Source organism: Rhinatrema bivittatum, chromosome 7 (genome assembly GCF_901001135.1).
Source record: "Rhinatrema bivittatum chromosome 7, aRhiBiv1.1, whole genome shotgun sequence".
NCBI classification, from domain to species: Eukaryota; Metazoa; Chordata; class Amphibia; order Gymnophiona; family Rhinatrematidae; genus Rhinatrema; species Rhinatrema bivittatum.
Genome location: NC_042621.1, coordinates 278,250,684 through 278,274,359, shown reverse-complemented (window position 1 = coordinate 278,274,359; position 23,676 = coordinate 278,250,684). Strand labels below are relative to the sequence as shown.

General features: G+C 44.4%; 1 protein-coding gene across 3 annotated transcripts in view; it reads left to right on the top strand.

Moving 5' to 3' along the window:
* Window positions 1-23,676, top strand: part of SH3PXD2A (SH3 and PX domains 2A) — a 571,414-nt gene that overhangs the window by 69,334 nt on the left and 478,404 nt on the right. For all 3 annotated transcript variants that reach the window (XM_029610305.1, XM_029610306.1, XM_029610304.1), the window contains one exon: window positions 7,951-8,031. In XM_029610305.1, the coding sequence (XP_029466165.1) occupies window positions 7,951-8,031 (81 nt within the window). The remainder of the gene's footprint in view (window positions 1-7,950; window positions 8,032-23,676) is intronic.

The window sequence follows — 23,676 nt, the reverse complement described above, 5'->3', positions numbered from 1 at the left end:
AATAAAAACCTCCATCCATAAGATTAGTTAATAATGTTGGTTGACTCATTACCTATCTTCAAAAGCTGCACAAAACGGCCATGATTTAATTTTTATTTTCATAATAAATAATTTTTAATTAATCTAAAACCAAAGGGGAAATTATTCCAAATTTTCAATGCAACCCCTGAAAACATTCTTTGTCTTGATCAGTCTCTGCATACATCCCGCACATCTGGAGCACTTAGCAAATCCATTTGTGAGGAATGCAGCAGCCTTGCAGGAACCTAATTCAGCAAGCTCTCAGAATGGGCTGGAGCCATATTGTACAAGCATTTGTACACCGATGTAAGAATCCTAAATGCAATCCAGTATTCAACTGGTGGTACCCAGTGTAACTCCTGTAACAAAGGGTCCACTGTCTTCTTTGCTTTTAATCCTCCCCCCCGATGGATCTGACACATGCTGAACAAGCTGGAATCGTTTCAGCAGCTTCGTTGGAAATCCTGTAGATACAGGCCTACACGTGCGTTATGTTCCTTGCCACAAGAATTGCTTAAGCCACCTTCTAAAGAGATAAGACTGGAGGGGACCCATTGTACTTTTTCATATCAGACGCACCCTTGCTATGGAACTCACTCCCTCTCTTTATTTGGGTAGAATAAAACTTGGCTTTTTAATCCAAATATTTTATTAGAGAGATTTGATAAGATTTAAATTTGAAGTGACTGTTTTGACTAGGGAGGGGGGTAGGGATTTTAGGAGTTTTGAAAAAGGAAAGGAGAGACTTTTTTTTTTTAAATTGGGGGTTTGCTTTTGGTTTTACTGGGGAAGGTAATGGGGTTGTGAGGAGTTGTGTGTTGAGTGTTGTCAATTTTATGTTTTTTTATGTGACTGAACTTTTTTGATTTTATTGTGATTTATGTTAATTGATTGTATAATTTTATTGTTAACCAGTTAGATGCTACGGTGATATGGTGTTATATCAAATATTTATTAAACATTAAACAACACTGCACTAAACCAACCTGCTGACAATCAATGCCTGGAAAACCATTGCCAGATCTTTAGTTGTAAGATAAGGCTTAATTTCAGATGGTAAAAACCTGTATTCATCGCTGGGGACTCCTATGACTGCATAGTAACCTCTGGTTCCATTAGGATTCCCAAATTCCATACCAGTTGTGTAACTGACAACATTTTGCTGATCAAAATCAGAGACTTCTGATCTCCGACTCCACAGGATCTCCATTTTCGAGATGTCTAACTTCAGCTTTTTAGCTTTACTCCCGCGCCTGTAAATATCATCTTGTGCCTTTAGTTCCTTTATTGCATACCAGAAAGATGATTCAGACACTACCTGCAAACAAACAATACTCTGCTCCCATTTTAATCAAAAGATTACAGAATGATACCAGAAAAATGTTAGAAAAATCTGTGGGACCACAGCAAAATGTAGTGCGCACATAAAATAACGTAATAGCATATCACTCTTTACTATATAAAAATCATATGAAATTAAATGTATTTTGTTTGTTTTCTATTTAAAACAAAAATGCTGAAGTAATGTTGAATTATTTTTATTAAAAGAAAGCACTTACTTAAATAACATTTTCAAAATTCTGATGATATTTGCATTAAAGTTGGTCAGGTATCCTTGCCTCATGGTGCACAAATTTGAAGTCTGTTTATAAAAAGTTGCACAAAAGACTATTTTTGCATGCATAGCCTGTAAAACAATTAGAAAGAGCATTGGTTGGGACACACCACGGGGGTCTAGGATTCCCCTAAGAATCCACCTACAGTCTCTTTTTTTGTAAGACCAGAAGCAAACCGCAGCAGTGTTGCACCCCCTTTCCTATATCCGCTATCCTCAGTCAATCAATCAATGTTCATGATTGACCGTGTCCAAGGCAGTGAGTGGATCTGAAAAGATCAGAGTGACACCACCTCTCTCTCGAGATCCCGAAGCAATTCATCCAACAATGAGACCCAGCCCTGTTTGTGTCCTGAAATATTCAGAAAAGGCCTGATTGAGCCATGCGCACGGCAGAGTAGAAATCAGAATGTGCGTTAGTGCTCTGTGGATTTGGGCATCGTGTGTAAGGGCAGGACTGAAACCAAATAAAATAAATAAAGATAGTCGACAGCTGATGACAGACGGGCTTTGGTGTGCAGCGATGGCAAACATTTTAGGCATTTTCCTGGTGGCCGGTGAGCGTGCTTTTCAGCAGGACTCTTAGAAGTAATGGGCCATTAATTATTTTTTTTGACCAAAGAAGTCACCCGTAGGACAGACTCTTGCCTCTCTCTGTGCTGGGAAAGTGGCATTGTGTAGCTTAAAGGCCGGAGCAAATACCCATTCTGATTTAAACGTATTCTGCTAGAACTGAGAGAATTTATTGAATTTATTTTAAATAAATAGGTTGGTTGTCCATTTCAGAAACTCTTGTAGTTGCTGTAGTTGGTTATATTTTGTAATCATGTCGGCCACTTTACCAGTACATTTAAAACCTTTCCTTAAAAGCACATTTAAATGTTCTTCTCCCCACCCCACCCCACCCCCTCTAATTCTACCTAACCTGCACATTTCTAATTAATGCCCTTGTGGTGACCTGTGCTGGGGGAAGTGGCTGTCTTGTTTCCACTTATGACTGCACATTCGCTCCATTGCTTGGATAACCTTCAGGCATCAATCGGGGTGATTAATTATACACGATTTCAGCGCTCGGGGAGAGCTGCTACTTGCCAGCAAATTCCTTTCTTGATAAACATGAATTAGGTTTTGTAAAAATTTGGGGTTTTTTTTTTTTTTTGGTTTGAAATGCAATGTGGAAAATCCCCAATACCTGCTGTACAATCCTGACCAGTAAACTGTGATGTTGGGTAAATGATATGAATTGAGTATTTGCTCACTTACATCGTATACGTGACTGAGAGTGAAAAGTCCATTACCTGCTATTAATTGAGTTGACTTAGAAAATAGCCACTGCTATTACTAGCATCACTTGCATGGAATAGACTTAGTTTTTGGGTACTTGCCAGGTTCTTATGGCCTGGATTGGCCACTGTTGGAAACAGGATGCTGGGCTTGATGGACCCTTGGTCTGACCCAGTATGGCATTTTCTTATGTTCTTATGAGAGGGGATGAAGATGAGCAGCTGCATCACCCTGGTGGCCTAACTTCAGTCTTTGAATTCCAGACCCCCCCGGTTACTGTGGGGAAGCGAGGGAGAGGAGATCAGGGATGGGGGCCCTGCTTATTATGTGGGCGGTTTTCAGTGTTGCAAGGTACACCCATACTTGAGCCTAATGAAGCATCTCTAACACATGGTATGTCCCCCCCACCACGTTGAACCCCTGTGCTTTGAGCCCTATTGGTAGGGTCCCACAGAGATGATGTGAGCCTGCTCCAGACTAGGAGTGTAGCAGTCTCTTAAGTCTTTGAATAGAGGGAAAGCAGTTTTGGTCTGGAAGGATCAACGAGACACAGAATCTCCTATTAGCTACATAAATGGAAGAGTAGAAAATGCCAGGCTCCTGGTGAGGTGGTCAGTCCTGGGTGGATCATGAATCTGCACAGCAGAATAATCCCCACCTTAATGAAAAAGATAAATTAGGCTTTATATATATTGTATCTCTGGAACTGAAAGAATTCAGTGGGTGTAGTTCCTTCTAAGGGGGTAAAGTTTAAAGCCATTTGCATGCACGAATACATGGGTTTATGCCTGTAAATGGCTCCTTATAAGATTGCACGTGGTTTGTGTGCATAAAAATGTAGACACCACTCAATTTTGCGCATACTTTTATGAGCACAAACAAAATAGGCATTCTGAGGGGGTGGAGATGAGATGGGGTTGGGATTTACATGCATACATTTTGATTTGAAAAAGATTGCAAATAAGGTAATAAATCTGTAGAAGTTACATGCTGCAATGAGCAAGTGTAACTTTGTGCAGGTTACTTCATGCATGCCATTTGCGATCCTTTTCAGAGGGAACTTAGCAGGAGGGTAAGTTTGCTTTGAACATTGGCATGGCACTTGCGTTTTGGCAAGGCACAAATTGCGCGGGCTGTTATAAAATTCCTCTCCCTTAGGTGAAGCATTCAGTAGATAGAGAATGAAAAGGAAGATAGGTTTCTCTGGAAAGCTGGGGAGAAGCCGCCTGCTTTAAAATCCCACAGTTTTACCCTGAATGGTGCGTCTGGAGTAAGATCTACCAATGATTTTTCTGTTCGAATGAGAAATGGGATCCTGACGCTCCAGGTTACAGCCATTGATAGTAGAAAGTAATCTGGGAGAGCAGAAGGAGGAAATACTTGTGACCTGAATCAGCCACCGTTGGAAACAGGATGCTGGGCTTGATGGACCCTTGGTCTGACCCAGCATGGCATATCTTATGCTGTATTGCTGTTTTGAAATTGAACCCCCTTGCTCAGCACAGAGAAGCAAGAATGGCGCACACAAATTGTGCCCATGGAGCAGTTTTGAAACACTTCTCTTTGTAAACAGAAGTCAGACCAGCTTTGGGACCACAGATTGGAGTCATCTGCAGTCATTTCAGGTCTTACCTAACACAAGGCAGCGCTACCGCAAAGAGGACTTTGTCACCCTTTGCTTTGTGGGTTTTCAGCCGCTGCACCGACTGTTCAGGACTGTTTCCCCCTTTGTTTTAATCTGGCTGCATTCAGTTCCAGTGCTGTGTAGAGCGTGGATGCCTGATGGCAGGGTATAGGGGAGAAGCAGGGGTGAGCTGCCGCCTTTGGTCACGTCTCTGACGGGCGATCAGATTCTGAGAGGGTTGTCACACCGCTATGAGACACTGTTTTCCAGTTTTTGTGGATTTTTATTTTTTTTAATTTGAAACGGGACTTCAGGGAGAGTGCAAAGAGCCGATGAGATCAGGGCACTTAGGAGGTTGAATGGTGAGTAGCAACTGACTCATTTAGGAGCAGAAGAAAGTGGCATGAGAAAATGTTAAGTAGTGCAAGAAAAGCGAGAATAAGAGGTTTTGTGACTGATTAGAGCGTGGGGCACAAATGGAAGAGTTGAAAGGTAAGATTAGATCTTGAAAGGCATTCCTTCCCCCAGATATGGAAAATGGTACCGGAGACGCAGTTAATCTTATCTTATTGTGAGGGTGCAAGATAAGCAACGTGAAATCAAATAGAATTCTTAATTGCATATTATGAATGCCACTGAGGTATTGTCCTGCTTGATGATTCCGTAGGGAAGCGCTAAAATGTGTCCCTTGGACCTTCCAGAGTTAGATTTCTGACCCCTTAACAATATTTAAGCAACTGAGAAGTCAAACTCTTTAAGGCAGAAGGGGGGAAGTGTTTGCAAGTGCTTCCACCTGGATAGAGCTCCTGTTCGCTGTGTTCCCGCTCCTTAAGTTAGAGCCGGTTGGGTTGAAAACAGACCAAAGGTTCATCAAATCCCACCGCCTTCTCATTTCCTAACATCTCTTCTGGGGGAAGGCAAAACAATCTGTGTTTTTGCCCAATTGTGTTGGTGGAACAGGAGACAGATGTCCATGTTCATGCTTCAGAGTTATCTGACATCAAGGCATGAATGAGGACCGTCTACGCTCACTTTCCAAGTCAGCAGGTTTCATAGAAAAGAAAACGAGGGTTCAGCCGCTTTCTTACAGCCTTGGTAGGAGCACGTAGCCTGCCAAACAGCAAATCGTGTGTAATAGATCCCCAATCGTATGTTAGTAATGTAATAGGTAACAGCAGCAAAAGACCAACTAGTTATTCCCATCCACACTACCAAAGATATATCCCAGCTGCCAAACCTACAGCCTGACTTTTGTAAGATATCGCCCTTTAACAGGGCAAGGCTTTTTTTTTTTTTTTAACCTGGCAGTTTCTCCCTGCTCCTTGGTCCTCTAGCTCAGTGGGAATCGGGAACTTCATTCACAGCTACCCAGGGATTCTTCGCCTATTGTATATCCGCCCCCTTCCTCCCCCCCGCCCCCACCATGTACCTGTTCATTGCAGTGACCAGGGGCCATTCACCAGGGCTCATTCCGGAACCCTGCAATCATGGATACCAAACCCGACCACTGGATACCCTGCTTGTGCGATTCCTCCTCCCCCCAGCGGGAGCTGTGAACATGGTCTCTGCCGCATCGCCAGCTGACCCTAGGGAGGGGAGGGGGTAGACGATCCAACGTGGGGCAAACCACGGCAGTGCACATTATTGCCACTGATCTGCTGGGCCTGCCCTCCAGGACGACGTTTCTCCTCTTCTTCCATTGTATTCCTTCTTTCTGAGAGCATGCAAGATCTCCTTTTCAGTTTACGCCCAGTATCCTCCCACTCTCCTTTCCTACCAAAAGATCCCAGCATAGTCCCATCAGCCACCAGTACCAGCACTTCTGGTTCTCTAGGTCTCTGTGGCCTTTTTGGACAGCTCTCCCGCCACCTCAGACTTGCTGCACGGATCTGGTCGAGGCGAGGAACGCAAAGCCTGCTAGACAGACCTGGCTGCTGACTGATTTTTTTCCACCTAAGGATCCTGTGTGCTCATCTGGTACCATTTCAGCCTCCCACCACTCACTTTGGGAAGATATTCCATGCATCCATCACCCTTTTCCAAGAAACAAGCTTGCCTGCTCCCGGCTTTTTGCCTCCCTTCACATTTCAGCAGGGGGATGTTTGAACCAGCAGCCCTGAGATCCAGGAAGCAGCAGTGCTGCCTCTGAGCTCCCGGTGCATGCTGTGTTGGGTATTTATTTTATTTATTTTAATGATTTTATATACCGACATCCGTTTGCACATCACATCGGTTTACATATAACTTATAACCAAAGTATAAAATAGGCATGGCCTTTACAATTCTTTATTCTTTATTTGTATTTTTTAAATAGCTGTACCCTTCATTTGTTTGCAAGGTACCATGTGCTCATGAAAGCTCATCTATTACAAATATGATCTATTGGCTCACTAAAAGCCAAGCATAACAAGTATGAGAAAAAAAAAAAAGGAAAGAGTCAATAACTTGCTGGGCAGACTGGATGGGCCGTTTGGTCGTCTTCTGCCGTCATTTCTATGTTCTATATTTTAACTTGCTAGGAATTAAATAAAAAATACAGGTGCTTTTGTTTGGGGGGGGGGGGGGGGGGAAAGGGATGCATGCTGCTGCTCCCCATTTAAAAGAAAAAAAATCTGCTTCTCAGTGGGAACGCCTTCAAAGCATGCACAAAGCTGCATCCATTTGTAACTTCTGTGCCTAGACTGTCTTTCAATTTCAGGGCTTCTGCTCACCTCGTTTTCTAGGTAATGTTGAATATCGGGTTCCAAAAGCCACATGACTAGCTGTTATAGTAGTGCTAATCTGCTGGCCTCTGACCCGCATCTGTTCCAGCAAGGCAACAGAAGGTGCTCTATAGAAGATTCACAGATGGTACCTTGTAGCAACTCAAAGGAAAGCCCCCACCCCTACCCCAGAACCGGTGACCCTGTACCCTATAGTGTAGCGAGGGCCGTCCTCGTCACATCTGATTTCAGTGTTACCATCTGTAGGTTGCAGAACTGTTTTTATAACCACATGCTCCATGTTCGCTCGCTTACTTGAATTTTGTTTCGGTATGAAGGTGGAGATGGTGCCACTCTTCTCTCGTAGACTGCTTGCATCTTTGTTTTCAGAGCAGTGACAGGCCAGTAGGTGATGCGGTGATTCCTTGTTCTGTATCAGTCATTTGATGCGGATGAACATTGCTGCCAACTAGAGATTTTACTTTTAGGAAGTCTGATAAAACATTGTTCCCTTCTCTCCTATTTTTTTGACATGGGAGGGGAAGATGGTTAAGTTGTCAACCTTTTCGTTGATGTCTTGAGCCCGTTTCTTTAGATAGGCACAGATCTTCAAGCTTTCTGTGCTGCCCTGATGTTGCTCCTCCAGAGATATTTTATAATTCTGATGCATTTTCTATTTTTTTCCCCTTTCTTCTGCCTTTCAGGTCTACATCATAAACGTAACATGGTCCGACTCAACGTCGCAGGTTATTTACCGAAGATACAGCAAGTTCTTTGACCTCCAGGTAATTAATCTGCCTCTTGCTTATACCATCTCTGTGGTTTAAGGATTGACAAGGTCTCCGTTCCAGTGCAGGATTTTCTTTCACAGCATGCAAGCAAAAGAGACGATGGTTCATTTACTCAAAGTATTCCTGCCCAGAATGGGAGAGACCATTTTGAAGCCAGATCCATGTTGTTGATCAGCTTTCTTCTTGAATGCTGCTGTACTTACGTCTCCATGACATGCCGGTCAAAATTTCTCTCTGATTGGTGGAAAGATTCCTTTCCTTCTCTTCCCTTCCCCATCCTGCCTTGTTAATGCCCCTCTGCCCAAAACCCGACTTACCTTCCACATACAAACCTGTCCAAAAACCCGTGTCTTGGGTTTTAAAGTCCAGCCTTCTTTATCACGTCTGCAGATATTTGACAGAAAGGGACTGTGATGCCCAGAAAGTTAATGCGTGATGACATTTATGCATAAAAACCTTTGTGGTGATCCGGTAAGGTAAATGCACATAGTGTCTGTCTGCTAGATGACACAGAAGGAGTAATGTTTACATAAAAGTCTCTTAGGACTTGTCACCCAAATTTTGTAAGAAAAATGTTTTTATTTTCCTGAATGTCTCACAAATATCTTCTTTTATGACAGTTGCTATTTGAGGTTTGGTTTTGTTTTTGGTTTTGTTTTTTTGGTCTGGTCCATGCTCCAGAAGCTAAAAAGAATTTGGTTGAACTGATCTCATAAATAATCCAGAACAAAGTCTACAGATGCGGAAAACTTTGTTTCTCTTTGTCTGTGTTGTTCTTATCTTTTACACCGTGAAGTTTTCTTTTCTTCTTTTCCCTTGATATATAATGTGACGGTGATTAGTGCTGCAAGCTTGTCCAAAGATTTTGAAGTACAGGTTGGCAAGCTTCCGACTGAACCTTCACAAGCTGAAAATGGTGTCAAAGAAGGTTCTGATGTGTGCATCGTAGAGAGCAAGGCTGCCCAGACCTTGGTGAGCCCACAGCAGTCAGGTTTTCAGCACTTTGACAATGATGAGGCATAGGATAAATCTGCATAACCCGGTACATGCAGATTTGCCACGACTGGTCATTGTGGATGTCTTGGAGACAGGACGAGCTGTGGAGTCATTGGGGTCAGATTTTGGGAAGCCCTGCTGTAGGCTCGGAGGAGAACGAGTGCTGAGCCCACTAGGTGAGTGACAAGACAGTTCCTGTTCTCGCGAGGCATCTGGAAAAGAAGAAAGCAAAGGGACTGAGTCATAAAAAAAAAAAAAAAAGTATTACATGTAGCTGATCCCCCTAGTTTGTGTGTTATGAGTGGATGAGAGAGGAATAAGGGGAAATTATTAATCAGCCATTCTTCACTTCCTTTGACGCCCAGTATCTGTAAAGATGGCTTTGCTGAATATTCAAGCTGGTAAACATCCCTGGAACTGGACAATGCACATCAGCAAATGCCTAGCCCCTAATATTGCATCTGCTGGAAGAACCCTAGAAGTTGCTGAGTGCATGCTTTTAAATATGGTTTTCATATCTCTGTAAGTAATACTGCAGGGGCACTGTTTCTTTCTCCGGTTTGACTCTAAGCACCATGTCCTTGCGTGTGTTCTTTGGGTCTCCTGGCCTTTCCTGGTTGGTTTGAGCCATTCCCATCAGACTGAAGTTATCAATAGGGTTAGTGTGTTGGACAGGAAATGATGTCGCAATCAGGGAGAGCTGAGTCCTGAAAGGTCTCATTGATAAGCGAGGGAGAGGGGGTGCCAGTCACCCAGTGGAAAGCTCTCGCTGCACGAAAGCTTCTCCCTCCCCAGCCACCCCACCAAGTATTAAAAGAAAGAAATCAAATGCTTTCATTTAACCGGGTTTTTTTTTTGTCCTCCCGGGGATTTCAGGAATCCCTTGTTGTTTCCTTGGCTAATTTATGGGTCATCTAAGCACAAAAGGAGTTTCTGGTACTTCTGGAGGCTTCAGGCCTGATGGGCTGTTTTAATGAAGAGGGGAAGACAGTAAGAGGGAAGAGAGCTGCCTCGGCCTCGGTGGTGGGAATACACCAGAAATAGGCTCCGAGCACGTGGCAAAGCAGTCTCGGCCGAGGTTTTCTTCACGCCTTACGTTAATATTGCTGGAGCTTTGTTTTTTTTAAATGAAGGCTTTTTTTTTTTTTTTTTTTATTTTCTTGAATAAAAGTGGAAAACGTGTCTGTTAACCAGTTTCTACTTTTGCAGAGCTTTTAAAAAAAAAAAAAAATGACCATGCGGTTTTTCGATTGCTCCTTTGAAACCAGCCTGTACTGAGCCTATGGCGAGATGAGCCTTCATGCCCAAATATCTGGAGATCCCTCTCCCTCTGCCACCCCGCCCATCCCCCCAACATTTTAATTTCCTCCCCTTCTGATCCAGCCATGGCAGTGACCATCTGTGACCTGGGGGGGTGTGCTATTAAGCACAGCTTGCTTTGGAATGCAGTATGCGTGCACCCCCAAGTGTGGCCAGTAGGGGTCGCTGTGGAACAATATCTGGGACTCCCGCTCCCTTCCCCTCCTCCATGTGCTTTGAGTGCTTCCTCCACTGCATCCCCATCCTCATGAGTGATTTTTCTTTTTTTTAAACCTGATGATCGAATGAAGGGAATAAGACCTCAATTTTGTGAAATTTGGAGGTCTGTAAAACTTTAGAGGCGGCACTAAATTTCCACGAGGAAGAGCTAAATGTCCCCTCCACCAGCGCCATATATTCTTTGTTGTTTAATTAATTAATTTTTTTGCAGTATCTTCAGATATTTGGCCATCTTAATCTCATAGGAATTTTACAAAATGGAGGCCTAAGTTTCACGACAGTGATTTGCATGGCACAAATATACATCGTGACTCCATTCCCTCCTTTCATGTGCCTTTTATTGCTGAGGTGTACATAAAATTCCTGTGCATGCAGCTGAAGCCATCACATGATCTTTCTTTTTTGAAATAGGACTCCCCTCCCTCCTTCCCCTATTACTGCAGTAGTCAGGTAACATGAACAAGCAGTGTTCACGGTCACACTGGGCCAACACATCAGCTTCAGCACTGCAATGTGTTTATAAGGAGAAACAGTACGGTGTTAGCTTTTAGTGAAAAGGAGCAGCTTCCAGCCCTCTGTCAGCCCAGAGCTTGACAAAGCATGTAGTGAGTGATGTGCAAAGCTTACCAGAGGCACATTTCACGTAAATCGTTTCAACTCCTAGAGTAACAGAATATCTTTAACGTCTACCTGTGTTGACTGGAATCACACCAAGAGTAATGGGGCTAAACTGTAAAATAAGTTGTTTTATGTTATGCGATATGTCTATTTTGCTACAGAAACATGACCAAATGCTTAGACCTTTAGCATATACATACGTGCAAAGCTGACTTGCAGCTAACACGAGTCAATAGCACACACATGGTGCTGTCTTTTCAGTTTGTGTGCCACTAGTCAGTGACTGCTCAGATTTCTTGGTTGAGATTAGAGTTACTGAAATCAGTGTGCAATGGATTAACAAATAATGTTTTATGAAACACAATTTCATTCATCTTCTTCAGCAAATCCATGGCCGCCTGTTTTGAATTGCTAGTTTAACTTCATTGAGTGTTTATACTCCACTTTATTGGGTATCAGGTTGCCATCCAGTGTTTGCTGTTCTCCTGAACTATCGGTAGCAAGAAAGAGAGCCCCAATGTTTTTCTTACCAAAATGGTAGATATGTTCTTTCCTAGTGACCTGCGCGTGACCACCTCCTTTTTTTTTTCGGCCTGGTAGGCTCTCCTTTTTCTTCCAGTTCAGTCAGAGCCAGGGCTGGGATTCTGGCACCATGAGCTTTACTTTCCGATTACCCGGGATTTTTTTCCCCCCTGTTTTAATGGACCCACCCTTCCATTCTTCCTAGTCCGATCCTTGCAGCACCATTGCTGAGGCTGGGAGTCGTGCACTGGAGCTCCTTCCAGAACCCTGTATCATGTGCTGTAAACCTGTCTTACCAGGTGTTGCCCTCAACAATAACCAGGACTCCCTTCTCTAAGGGTTGGGAATACTGCCTCTTCTGTTCATGGCATCTGTTGAATAGTGCTAAGATTGGAGGAAAGATGGTGCTTCAGTTAAGCATTGAATGGAGATTTTGTGAATTTTTAACCTAAGAAATTCTGGAAGAATAGGGGAAGGCATAAACTGGATGAACAATTCAGTATGCTGAGGAATAGTATGAGGTATATGAGGACTAGTAGTAGTAGGAGGAATAGCGCCCGCAACATGCATTTGCATGTTGCGGGCGCTATTAGTTTCGGGGGGGGGGGGGGTTGGCTGTGCGTTTGACCCGCTATTACCCCTTACTGAATAAGGGGTAAAGCTAGCACGTCGAAAACGCGCTAGCTTTACCCCTTATTCAGTAAGGGGATAGAGAACTACCTACAGTACCTGAATGTAAACCAATATGATATCTCAGATCGAATGTCGATATATAAAAAAAAATAAAAAACGATACAGTGCTGCTAGTATCTAAGAAAGAAGCCCTAAAAGATATAACAAGAACCTGTAAGATCTATGGAATGAGCTTGTACACCAAAAATATGAACATTATGTTAATAAGCAAAAGACTACTAATGCTAAAGAAATATTTGTTAATGGAACAAATTTGAAATAAGTTAAAGAACTGAAATATTTTGATAGCTGGATTTAGAAGTAAGAAGACTTGGCAAGGCAGAAAAAAAGACTTTTGGGAGTGTAAGGAGAAGCTTACGTTTAAAGCTAACTGCCTGTATACATTTTCTCAGTGGTAAGATATGAAAGTGAAACCATGGATTTACAATAAGGAGATCAAGAAGAAAATACAGGCATTTGAAATGTGGTCTTATAGAGAAATTCTGAAGATTAGCTGGAAAGACATGATCTCAAATGAAAGCGTGCTTGGGTGGAAGAATCCTGGTAGAAGAACTGGCGAAAAAGAAAACGAGATTCAGTGGTCATGTACTCAGAACCTTTTGTGGCAAATTAGTCAATCTAGAGGCAGTGTGCAAGATAGAGGACAAAAATATGGAGGTTGACGTCCATAGGTTCATCCTCAACACAGGAATAGTCATGGGCGAAGTGAGCCTTCTTTCCACAGTCGAAGCAAACCCCAGGGGTGTTGCTACCATGCGCTTATTTATTCTGTCCTCATGACTTCCTAAGGAGAGATTGGGAGTTCAGAGGGTAAGGGATTCACACATCTCTGTTGTTGGGGGTGTATCAAGGTCTTGTCCCTCAGGTCTCTCCTTCCCCTCTACCTCTTTCAATTGGGAATTATTCTGTGCTGGAGTTAGCCTGGGGCCTGAATCTGTGGCATCCAAGTAATTCTCCACTCGGGAGACTACCTCCTTCAGGATGGTATCTGTCTCCGCACCCATTCTTGCTCTCTGGAGGGGATGGTGGTTACAAACTTCCATCACTACTGCTTCTGCCACTTCTGGTCCTGTTTTGCTATCAGGTTCTAGCCAGTATCTGTCCTTTTAACTTCTGGGCCAGGACTTCTGGCCTTTCTCTTGGGGTAAAGGTAGACCCCTAAAATTTATCTGAAACCATTCCTTGGGTAATCCCAATCTATCAAGTATGGCAGCCTTGACCCTCCGATAATCTTGAGCCTGTTGGTTGCTATGGGCCCAGCATGCTGCCTGGGCTTTATCAGTTAAATAAGGAGCCAACCTCATGGGTCCACTGGGATCCAGGCCAGGCCACTGCCTCTGTTATCCTCTCAAAGGTAACCAAGAAGGCCTCTGAGTCATTGTCGGGTCCCATCCAGTCTCTGTGGGGGTGGACTCCACTCTGTTCCAGTTTCTGCTTCCGTGGGTTATACTGCTTGTGATTGTTGTAGTGATTGGCAGGTGCTCTGTGCTTGGGCTTTCAGCCAGTGTTGTAATTGCTGCTGCAGGTATTGTTATTGGGACCGCTGCTGCAGGTATTGCTGGTGGAGTTGGTGCTATTGCTGCTTGGAAATCCATGCAGAATTTTTTTCTGGATCCATTTTAATTTATACTGCTTGGTATTATAGAGGCATTCTTTAAGGGCCCTGCCCTGCTCCAGAGTTCAAAACAAAAATCTTTTTTCTTTTCTGTGGGAGGGAAAAGAAAAAAAACCCTAGCCTGTCTGGTTGTTACTGACTTTAAGTCCCACTCTGTCCAGGCAGTGCTAGCCTCATTTGCCTGCTGCATTTTAACTCTTGGGCTGTTGTTATAGCCAGGCCTCAGGCAAAAAACGTTTTCTCTGTTTTGTTTTCTTTTGCATGAATCTCTGGCCTGTGCTGCTACTTAGACCTGAAAATCCTTTAGCACACTCTGTGCAGATGCTTAGAGCAGAAACAAGTTCCAAAAGCCGAGTGGAGGAGTAGCCTAGTGGTTAGAACAGCGGGCTACGAACCAGGAGACCTTGGGCAAGTCTCTTTATCCTCCATTGGATTCTCTACCTGGGTAACATCAAGCTAGGTGGAGAGAACATTGCCCATATCTCATCTTTGGGTGAGTGTCCTCACTCCAAGGGTCATCAAATCTTCACGAGAGACCACTGTTCTGTTCGTACGTCTCACATTGGATGTCAAGGTGGCCCCTAACCCCTACACTAATACATAAACCTCACCTCGAGTCACTAGGTGGGCCTACCATAGGGATACAAATACCTATCTAGGGAGAGGACACCATGGCTAGTCTGTCAGTCTCTCTCTCTCTCTCTCTCTCTCTCCTGAGCTCATTAACAATGGTCTCCCAGTGGTTGAATGCAAGAAATACAACAGGTCTGGCACTTATCGCAATTTGTGCTAACTTAGCTCTTCGCATAGGTAGTTAGCGCAAATTGCGATAAACCGTATGTTAGCATAAAACACGCCCCTTTTGCTATCGCATGCGATACTTATTGCATTTTGATAAATCCAGGCCTAAGTTTGTACCTGAGGCAACGGAGGAAAAAGTGACTTGAACCCTGGTCTCCTGGTTCGTAGCCTGCTGTTCTAAGCACTAGGCTACTCCTCCACTCCATAATAGGCATAATCCAAACTGATCTGTTCTCCAGCATGCGGTAAGGGCCTATCGCATGCGTTAATGGGGCTTTTCGCATGCGATAAGCCCTTAACGCATGCGAAAATGCCTTAACGCATTTTGATAAATGACCCCCTTAGATTGTAAGCCCTCTGGGGATAGGGAAATACCTACAGTACCCGAATGTAATCCACTTTGAAGCGCTGAAAAAAAAAAAGGTGCAACAAGTGGAATATAAATCTAAATAAATACAATAAATATCCTTGCACAAACATTATTTATAGGCAAAATTAACAAAAAAGAACATGCTTACCTCAGCAGTGCTTGAAACAAAAATACAGCAATAGGTCAGTCTTTTGGGTAAGAGCTGCCTTCTCCTCATCTCCAGGGACTCTGTTCCTTCCTGGGCCTTGGCTTTAGTTCCCTGCCCTGTAATCGGGATTCCTTTCTATAAGGTGGACTGGGTCCAGATACCTAGAGCCCAGTCCCTTAAAGGTGTCCTGTGAGCTTCTCTTGTACATTGCTCTACAAGTGGTTTGTTTGTGATCTGCTGAGGGATTTCTCATCTCAGACTGTGCAAGCCCATGAAATCTCTTTACCCCTCTTTGGCAGGAGGGAGCAGTGCACACATCCCAGGGAATCCTTGACTCTTCAATGACCTTATCAGGATAATTAAAAGAACATTTAAAATGATCCAGGAATAGGATATTTTTAAAGTTAAAATGATCAGACACCAGAACTGACAAGAAAGAACTCAACAAAGACCTAAGTTTTTTATCACATTATTAGTCATACAATTGTACTGCCTATCATCTTCTGATCACCCATCAGACCCCCCTTACTTCCATCTTCCCTCTCACACTATCATTAGAATGCCTTTTATGATTCACTTATATTTCCTGGTAATGTAATCTTTTGCCCATCTAATTCTGACCTGAGGAAGAAAGTATTAGCTCTCAAAAGCTAGTCAAGAAATGAATTATTAGTCCACTAGAAAGTTGTCATCTTATATTTTTTTTGTATTTCATTTCTTAACCTTTATTTCCATCCACCCACACGGATAGTTGAGTGGCTTTTCCTCTTGGGCAGAAGAAGCAATCCACGCAGATTGCAGAAAATGCAAAAGGTACTATACTAGTAATTTGTAGTTTTCTGCTGTCCTCTGTATCTTGATCTTATTAATTTAGTTTCCAATTGTACAAAGGGGATTGGATGCAAACTGGTGTAGAAAACAAACATAGTAACGTAAAAGATGACATCTGTTAGGATTCGTGGTTTGCGGGTAGGCTCCGTGAGCTGTGCTACTCACCCCGACGCCAACAGAAGAGTCCCCGGGACACTGGCGAGATGGCAGGGATACCGCCATCTCCCAACTCCGCCAAGCGGAGGCCCACATGTTGCCATGATGCCTTTTCTCCAGGTCTGCCTAAGATGTGTGTGTGCACGAAACTTCCACCTCTTAAAGGTGCTGTGACAGGGAAATCCCACAGCGCCCTTTGATGAGGTCATTTAACCTTTCTACTTAAGGGCTCTTCAGACGCATCTCTGCCTTACAGTGCATGTTGCCAGCATTCCTGATTTCCTGTGCCTTTTCCAGCCATCCTCATCCAGTCTTGTCTTCGCCATCCTTCCTTGTCCAGCTTTGTCCTGTCCTGCCTGTCTCGTTTAGTATCTCCCTTGGCCTGACTCTCCTGATCTTGACCTCTTGCATGGGCCTGAGCACACTTGCCTGCTTCCTGAACCTGACCACTCTTATTAGCTACCTGTCCTGACCTCGGCCCATTCCTGTTGCCTGCCTTGACCTCATTGTGTAGTGGGAACTCGAGTTGGCTTTACTGCCCTAGGGATCCGCCAAAGTCCTGCCAGCCACCAGAACCCAAGTGCTCAACTGTGGGGGATGCGACTGGCAAAGATGAAACTCCAGAATGTCCCACTATAGGACGCGTATGCCAGCTGCCGGTATAGGTCTCCTGGGTTCACCCCTGAGGCTGCGATAACTATGCAGCAGCACAAAAGGCTCTCACATCCGCTATTCTTTACAACATCAACGATCACTGTCTGCTCCTTGACCCGCTGTGCTCAGTTGGATTTTGGGACTCTTGCCTGGTTTCCTTCTTACCTTTCCCATAGTACTTTTACTGTATCTTCTGGTGGTTTTTCCTCCACTGCTGATCTGCGATTGGTCGGTTTGGCCTTCTTCTCTTTTCAGTGTACACTTCCCTCAATACTCTGGTCTTCTCCCATGATTTTCAATACCAATTCTATGCTGATGACTTCCAGATCTACTCCTCTACACCAGAAATTTCACCACAAATCCAGTCCTAAATTTCGGCCAGTTTGTCTGACATTGCTGCCTGGATGTCATGCGATCACCTAAAACTTAACATGGCCAAGATGGAATTTCTTGTTTCCCCCACTAAAACTCATTTCCCCTGTTCCTTCTTTTTCTATTGCTGTGGATGGCACTCTTATCCTCCCGACTCTCTTGGCTCGTAACCTTGGGGTCATCTTTGATGCTTTTATCTCCTTCTGTATATAAATCCAAAACACTGCTAAAGTGTGTTGATTCTTCCTCTGTAACGTCTCTAAAAATCCATACCTTCCTTTCTGAACATTCTATCAAAATGTTCATCCACTTTCTTATCCCATCCCGCTTAGACTGCTGCTACTTTGTGGGCCCCCTGCTGAACTGTCTTTCTCTACGGCAATCTCTTAAGAATTCAGCTGCATGACATTTATATATCTTCAACGTTGCTATGATCATATAACCCCTCTTCTCAAGTCACTACATTGGCTCCCTGTGTTTTTCTGCATGCAATTCAAGCTTCTTGTACTTACCTATAAATGCATTCACTCGGCAGCTATTCATTACCTTTCTTCTCTCATCCTATACCCTTCCTCGTGTACTCCACTGATCAAGCAGGTCACTTTTCTTTGTGTCTTTCTCCACTGCCATTCTGGCTCTCTGCTTTCCACCTTGCTATGTCGTATGCCAGGAATAGATATCCTGAGTTGGCACATCATGCTCCCTTTCTGCTGTATTCAATTTAAAAAAGTTCACCTTTTTCAAACTGCTTTTAAATCCTAAACACTTTCGTACAATAAATGCACTTCCCATAGATTTTTGTTTGTCATGCATACTTGTTTTGACTAGATTGTAAGCTCCATGGAGCAGGGACTGTCTCTTATCTATGTCTTGTAGCGCTTTAGAAATGATAAATAGTAATAGTAGTATGATAACAAATAAGGGCCACTTGGCCCATTCTGTCTGCCCAGTTGTCTTCCTCTCCAGTGCTCTATTGCTCTGGGTAGAAGCCTCTCAGCCATGCTCCTACCTCTGCCTTGCATCTCTTCTTTAAGCACATTCACATTCTGGACTAATGCTGGCCTCTAACACCTCTACTGCTAGTCTTTTTCAATCCTTATCTTCCTCCTCTTATACTGCAAGTCTCATTCTTAAACCAGTAAGCCTCCGCTCATGTTTAAACACCAGGCTTTGCAATAATTCATGCATGAAAAGCAAAAGTGTGAAACAATTAGGCATGCAACAATTATTTCAGTCTAATAAACTTAGGAGTTCACTGCCACCTAGGATTGCAGTTTTTGCATTCTTATGAAAGCAGACTGAGTGGTAAGTATGCTGGAAGAAACAACTAATGGGAAAGGTTGAAACATAGAAGTGACGGTAGAAAAGGACCAAATGGTCCATCCAGTCTGCCCAGCAAGCTTCCTAGGGTAGCATCTGGCATGCCTTGCATGTTCTCCTAACAGTAGCAACTGCTGCTCTGTGCACTTAGCCCCAAGCCTTATGTTTGACTTGCTTTGTTTATGGATTTGGCCGTAGAAGCAGTCCTGTGTTTTTTATGTCTGCGTATCAGTACCTCAGACTGTAAAAAAAACAAACCAAAGTCGGGGCTCGTGTTGGTTGTCTCTGAATCCAGTTCCCTCCTCCCCCCCCCCCTTGCATCAAAAGCATCAAGGCTTATTGGTTAAGGGTAGTAATCCCATACCTTCTAATAATAAATTACCAGCAACATGAGACAAGAAGGGAGATGAGATGAACATCGGGAGGTGAGAGGGAAGAGAGAGATGAATGAATGTGAGAGGGACCCGATCGGGAGACCACGCCTCCCCCCCTCCCCGACGTCACACAGAGCTCCGTCGACCGTTGAAATGCGCCTCACCACCAGGCGCCGCGCCCCTTCGTGCAACCTATAGTGCATGTGCCAATTATCATCTTTGCAATTGGTTGTCTCTGTTTAATATGCTCCCTGTTATATATTTTACTCAATTGTTAAAAACATTGTAATCTGAACTTTGTAAACCGTTATGATGGCTCTACTGAATGACGGTATATAAAACTCAGCAAATAAATAAATAAATAAGGGTAGTAACTGCTGCTCTGTACAGATTACCCCCATGCTTATCAGTTCCCCTGACTGTAAAGGTTGGGTCCCTCATGGGTTGCTGTCTGAATCCAATTCCCCTTTTCCCTCCTGCTGTTGAAGCAGAGAGCAAAATTAATTAAGCCAGGCTTTAGTTTATTGCTATTTCCAGGTCATCAAAACATTTTTATCAAGTTCCATTCTATACTTTAAGCACATCTTCTTTGAAGGACAAGCCTCTTCTTCGTTTCCAAAATTCATGCTTTCTTGGATCTAAACATCTGCTTAGAATATCGGAACAATATCGAACTCTGGGGAAAATACTTCCAGTAAGTGGGTCATTTTTTATTTTATTTTTTTTTAGCATTGCGTACACTGTAAATTAGCCAGCAACCATGCATGTAAGTTACACCTGTTTTGAAAGCGGACATGTGCGCATAAGTCTGCTTGCAGAATTTATCATGGCAAGACTACCTGCACGCAGTTACACCTGCTGTAATGCAGGTAGAAGGTTTTCAGGAAAAGTATGCGCAGAAACGCGAATCCCTTCCCGACTGCCCCTGGGGACGCCTCTGCTCATTGCAGGCAAACTTTTACATGTGAGGAGGACGCTTCTCATATCGGGTTTTATCAAAGCCCCTTTCTCTGGGTAAAATACTGTTCTACCCATGGGAGTGCTTTTGAAAAATTACCCTTTAGGAAACTGCATGCTAAGCCCTCGGTGTGTTATGATATATCTAGGGATTTGTGGAGGCCATTAGTATTTGTCCAAGGTGGCTGACTCAGAACAGAGAATGTAGAGTAGATAAAAGAGGTGGAGGAACTCTGTAACTACCACTAAGATTGACATAGTGATGACTGTATGCGAGACTGTGCACTTGGGGCTTGATTTAAGGCAGGTTCATGGATTATCTGATCTCTGCAATACTGTGTGTTTATTTAAAGATTTCTCTTTGTGTGGCCTTTAGACCTTTTAAAGGCCTCACAGAAGAGAGAAATCCTTTGTGCCTAGTGTTCATCCGTCACCCTTGCCTTCCACTCAGTCTTGGCAGCCCATCTATGGCTGGGAGTGCATGGTCTCATCATCCAGAATCCAACTGTGAAGTGCCACTGTTGTAAAGCTGGTCATACAGCTACCTCTCTCCTGACTCAGTCCTCGGGAAGTCTGTTTCATGCCTGTGGCAGGAAGTGAAGGGCCCCCAAAATAAAGATGCAGTCATTTGTGGCTAAGATTTAAGAAACAACGTCCAGACTGGAGTCCAGGGGCAGGCATCAATCAAATGCCTGGGCCCTTAACAGAAATCATTGGGAAGTCCCTTTGAAGCACCCTGATTTCCTGTCCAGTTACAAAGTACAACTTTGCACATTTGGGTGTTGTGTTACTCCTTTTCAATGATGCGCAGCTCCAAATGATTTAGAGTTTCAGCACATGCAAATATATGGAGATTCTTTTCCCCTCTTGCTCTGGTTGCTAAAGACAGGATTATAACCTGAAGGTGAAGGGATGATAAGTACCTAGGGTAGGGGTCTGCAACCTGCAGCTCCCGAGCCACACGCGGCTCTTCTGTGTGGCTCCCATGGCGCTCAGTGTTACCGATGGCTTCATGCAACACACCAGCAGCAGCAGTGGTCTCCCGTGCACAAACACCAGTCCAGTTGGTTGCAGTCAGCAGGATTTTTTTTAGCTGGGATCTGCTCAAAAGTCAGAACAAACTTCTTAATAATCGATATTATCTTAGTTTTGCAGGAAAACACAGCAAGTGACTGTAGAGTGGATTAAAAAAAAAACCCAATACAAAACTTATACAGCAAAGCACACAAAGGGAAGCAAATTGTAATGCACTTCTCCTGCTAGTCAAACCAGAGAAATGCAGCCACACAGCCTCCTAAAACGCTGTTGCTTCCTGAGCTCTCAAACAGGCCGATACAGTAAAAGTCGTGGGAGAGCGGGCGAGCGCCCGCTCAGGCCACTCTCCTGTGCGCACGATTCAGTAAAAAAAAAAAAAAAAATTCAAATTAGGGCCAGTGGTAAAAAGAGGCGCTAGGGACACTAGCGCGACCCTAGTGCCTCTTTTTTGACAGGCGCGGCGGCTGTCAGCGAGTTTGACTGCTGACGCTCAGTTTTGCCGGCATCGGTTCTCAAACACGCTGACAGCCACGGGTTTGGAAACTGGATGCTGGCAAAATTGAGTGTCTGGTTTTCAACCCGCGAGTCGCGGGCGATTTCAAATTTTTTTTAAAATTTTTAATTATTTTTAACTTCTGGGACTTCCGACTTAATATCGCCATGATATTAAGTCAGAGTGTGTACAGAAAAGCAGTTTTTACTCCTCCGGCAGAGCGCACTGTTAACCCGTGTTTGGACGCGTGTTTTTGACGCGCTAGCTTTACCCCTTATTCAGTAAGGTGTATTAGCTCATCGAAAACGCGTGTCCAACTCCTCCGAAACGAATAGTGCCCGCAACATGCAAATGCACGTTGATGGCCCTATTAGTTATACTCGCGCGATTCAGTAAGTAAAATGTGCAGCCAAGCCGCACATTTTACTTTCAGAAATTAGCGCCTTCCCAAGGGTAGGCATTAATTTCTGCCGGCACTGGGAAAGTGCACAGAAAAGCAGTAAAAACTGCTTTTCTGTGCACCCTCTGATTTAATATCATGGAGATATTAAGTCGGAGGTCCCAAAAGTTAAAAATAATTAAAAAAAAAAAAAAAAAGTTAAATCTGCTCGCGGGTTGAAAATCGGACGCTCAATTCTGCCGGCGTCCGGTTTCCGAACCCATGGCTGTCAGTGGGTTTGAGAACCGAAGCCGGCAAAATTGAGCATCGGCTGACAAACCCGCTGACAGCCGCCTCTCCTGTCAAAAAGGAGGCGCTAGGGACACACTAGTGTCCCTAGCGCCTCTTATTACCGCGGGCCCTAATTTGAATTTTTTTTTTTTTTTTTTTTTTTACTGAATCGCGAGCACAGGAGAGTGGCCTGTGCGCGCACCGGGAGAGCAGGCGCTCGCCCGCTCTCCCGTGACTTTTACTGTATTGGCCTGTTGGACAGATGGGAGAAAAACTCCATTTCTAGCACTCTTTATGCTAAGAACACAAAAGTTAATCGGCACATCTAACCCACTCAAAAGACAGAACAAACCTAATTAATGACCTCTGACCCAGGCAACTTGAAGAGGGAAGCACGGGGGGGAGAAATAAATTACTCACGCGCAAACCATTGACATAACCGGGTGCTTCCATTACTAGAGCTTGGATATTCTCACACACAACTGTGGGAGTAACCAGGCAGTCACCACAGGCTGCAGTTCACCCAGGGGAAACCCCCTAGAGTTAGAAATGAAGAAAATTTCCCGCAGAATACAGCCAATAGGAGACACGTTCCCCATATTATTATTATTATTATCGACTGCTACATCAGGGTTCAGGCCTCCGTGAGTCGTGCGGGCCACGGGGGAAATGGCGTCATCGTGGCAGCAGGAGAAGGAAGTGGCCGCTTCCTCAGCCCGCAAGCGAGCCGGGAGCAGTAGGTGCCCCCCCTTTAACCCGAGCTGAGTGAGGTTTGCGGCCGGAGGAAGGGAGGGGGACTCTCTAGCCCCCCTCCCCCCCCCCCCAGTTCCAGCAGAGGTTTTCCCCTAAGCAGAGAGTCAGAAGCTTGGGGCCCCCGAGCTGCTGGAGAAAGAAGGCCGCCTCCTCCTCCTGAGCTTGCAGGGCCTCAGCAGAGGGAGGTAAAAGTTTTGGCCTACGAGGGAGGCCCTCACCAGCCCCAGCCCCAGCTGAAGGAGAGGAAGGGTGCTCCTCCGAAGCCTGGTCTTTAACCTTCACTGGTGTGTCCGTGGTTCAGAGGAGGCCTGAGATGGCATTGGCTGGGGTAGGGGGGGGGACCAAAAGGTGAAGAAAGAGGCGTGTCTGTCACCTTTTGCTGCTGTGAGTCTATGCCAGGGGGAGGCCCGAGGTGGGTGCACCAGCTCTAGGGAGCAGGAGGAGGAGAAAATACGTATCTTCAGCCCACAAGGGTCAAAAGAGGAAGGTGGCGGTGCTTTTCTCCCCCACTGGTGTGAGTTTGTAGGAGGACAAGATCTCAGGTGGTTTGCTTGCTGGTGAAGTGCCCGCTGCTGGTTAGGTGACCCTGGAAGTCCGCCTGGTGAAATTGCCCTTTTTATGACAGGGTTGCATTCCTGGAAGATGCAAAAAAAAAAAAAGAGAGAGAGAGAGAGTGACGATGAGCACAGAGCATTTGAAAACGAATGGACTGAGTCTTTATA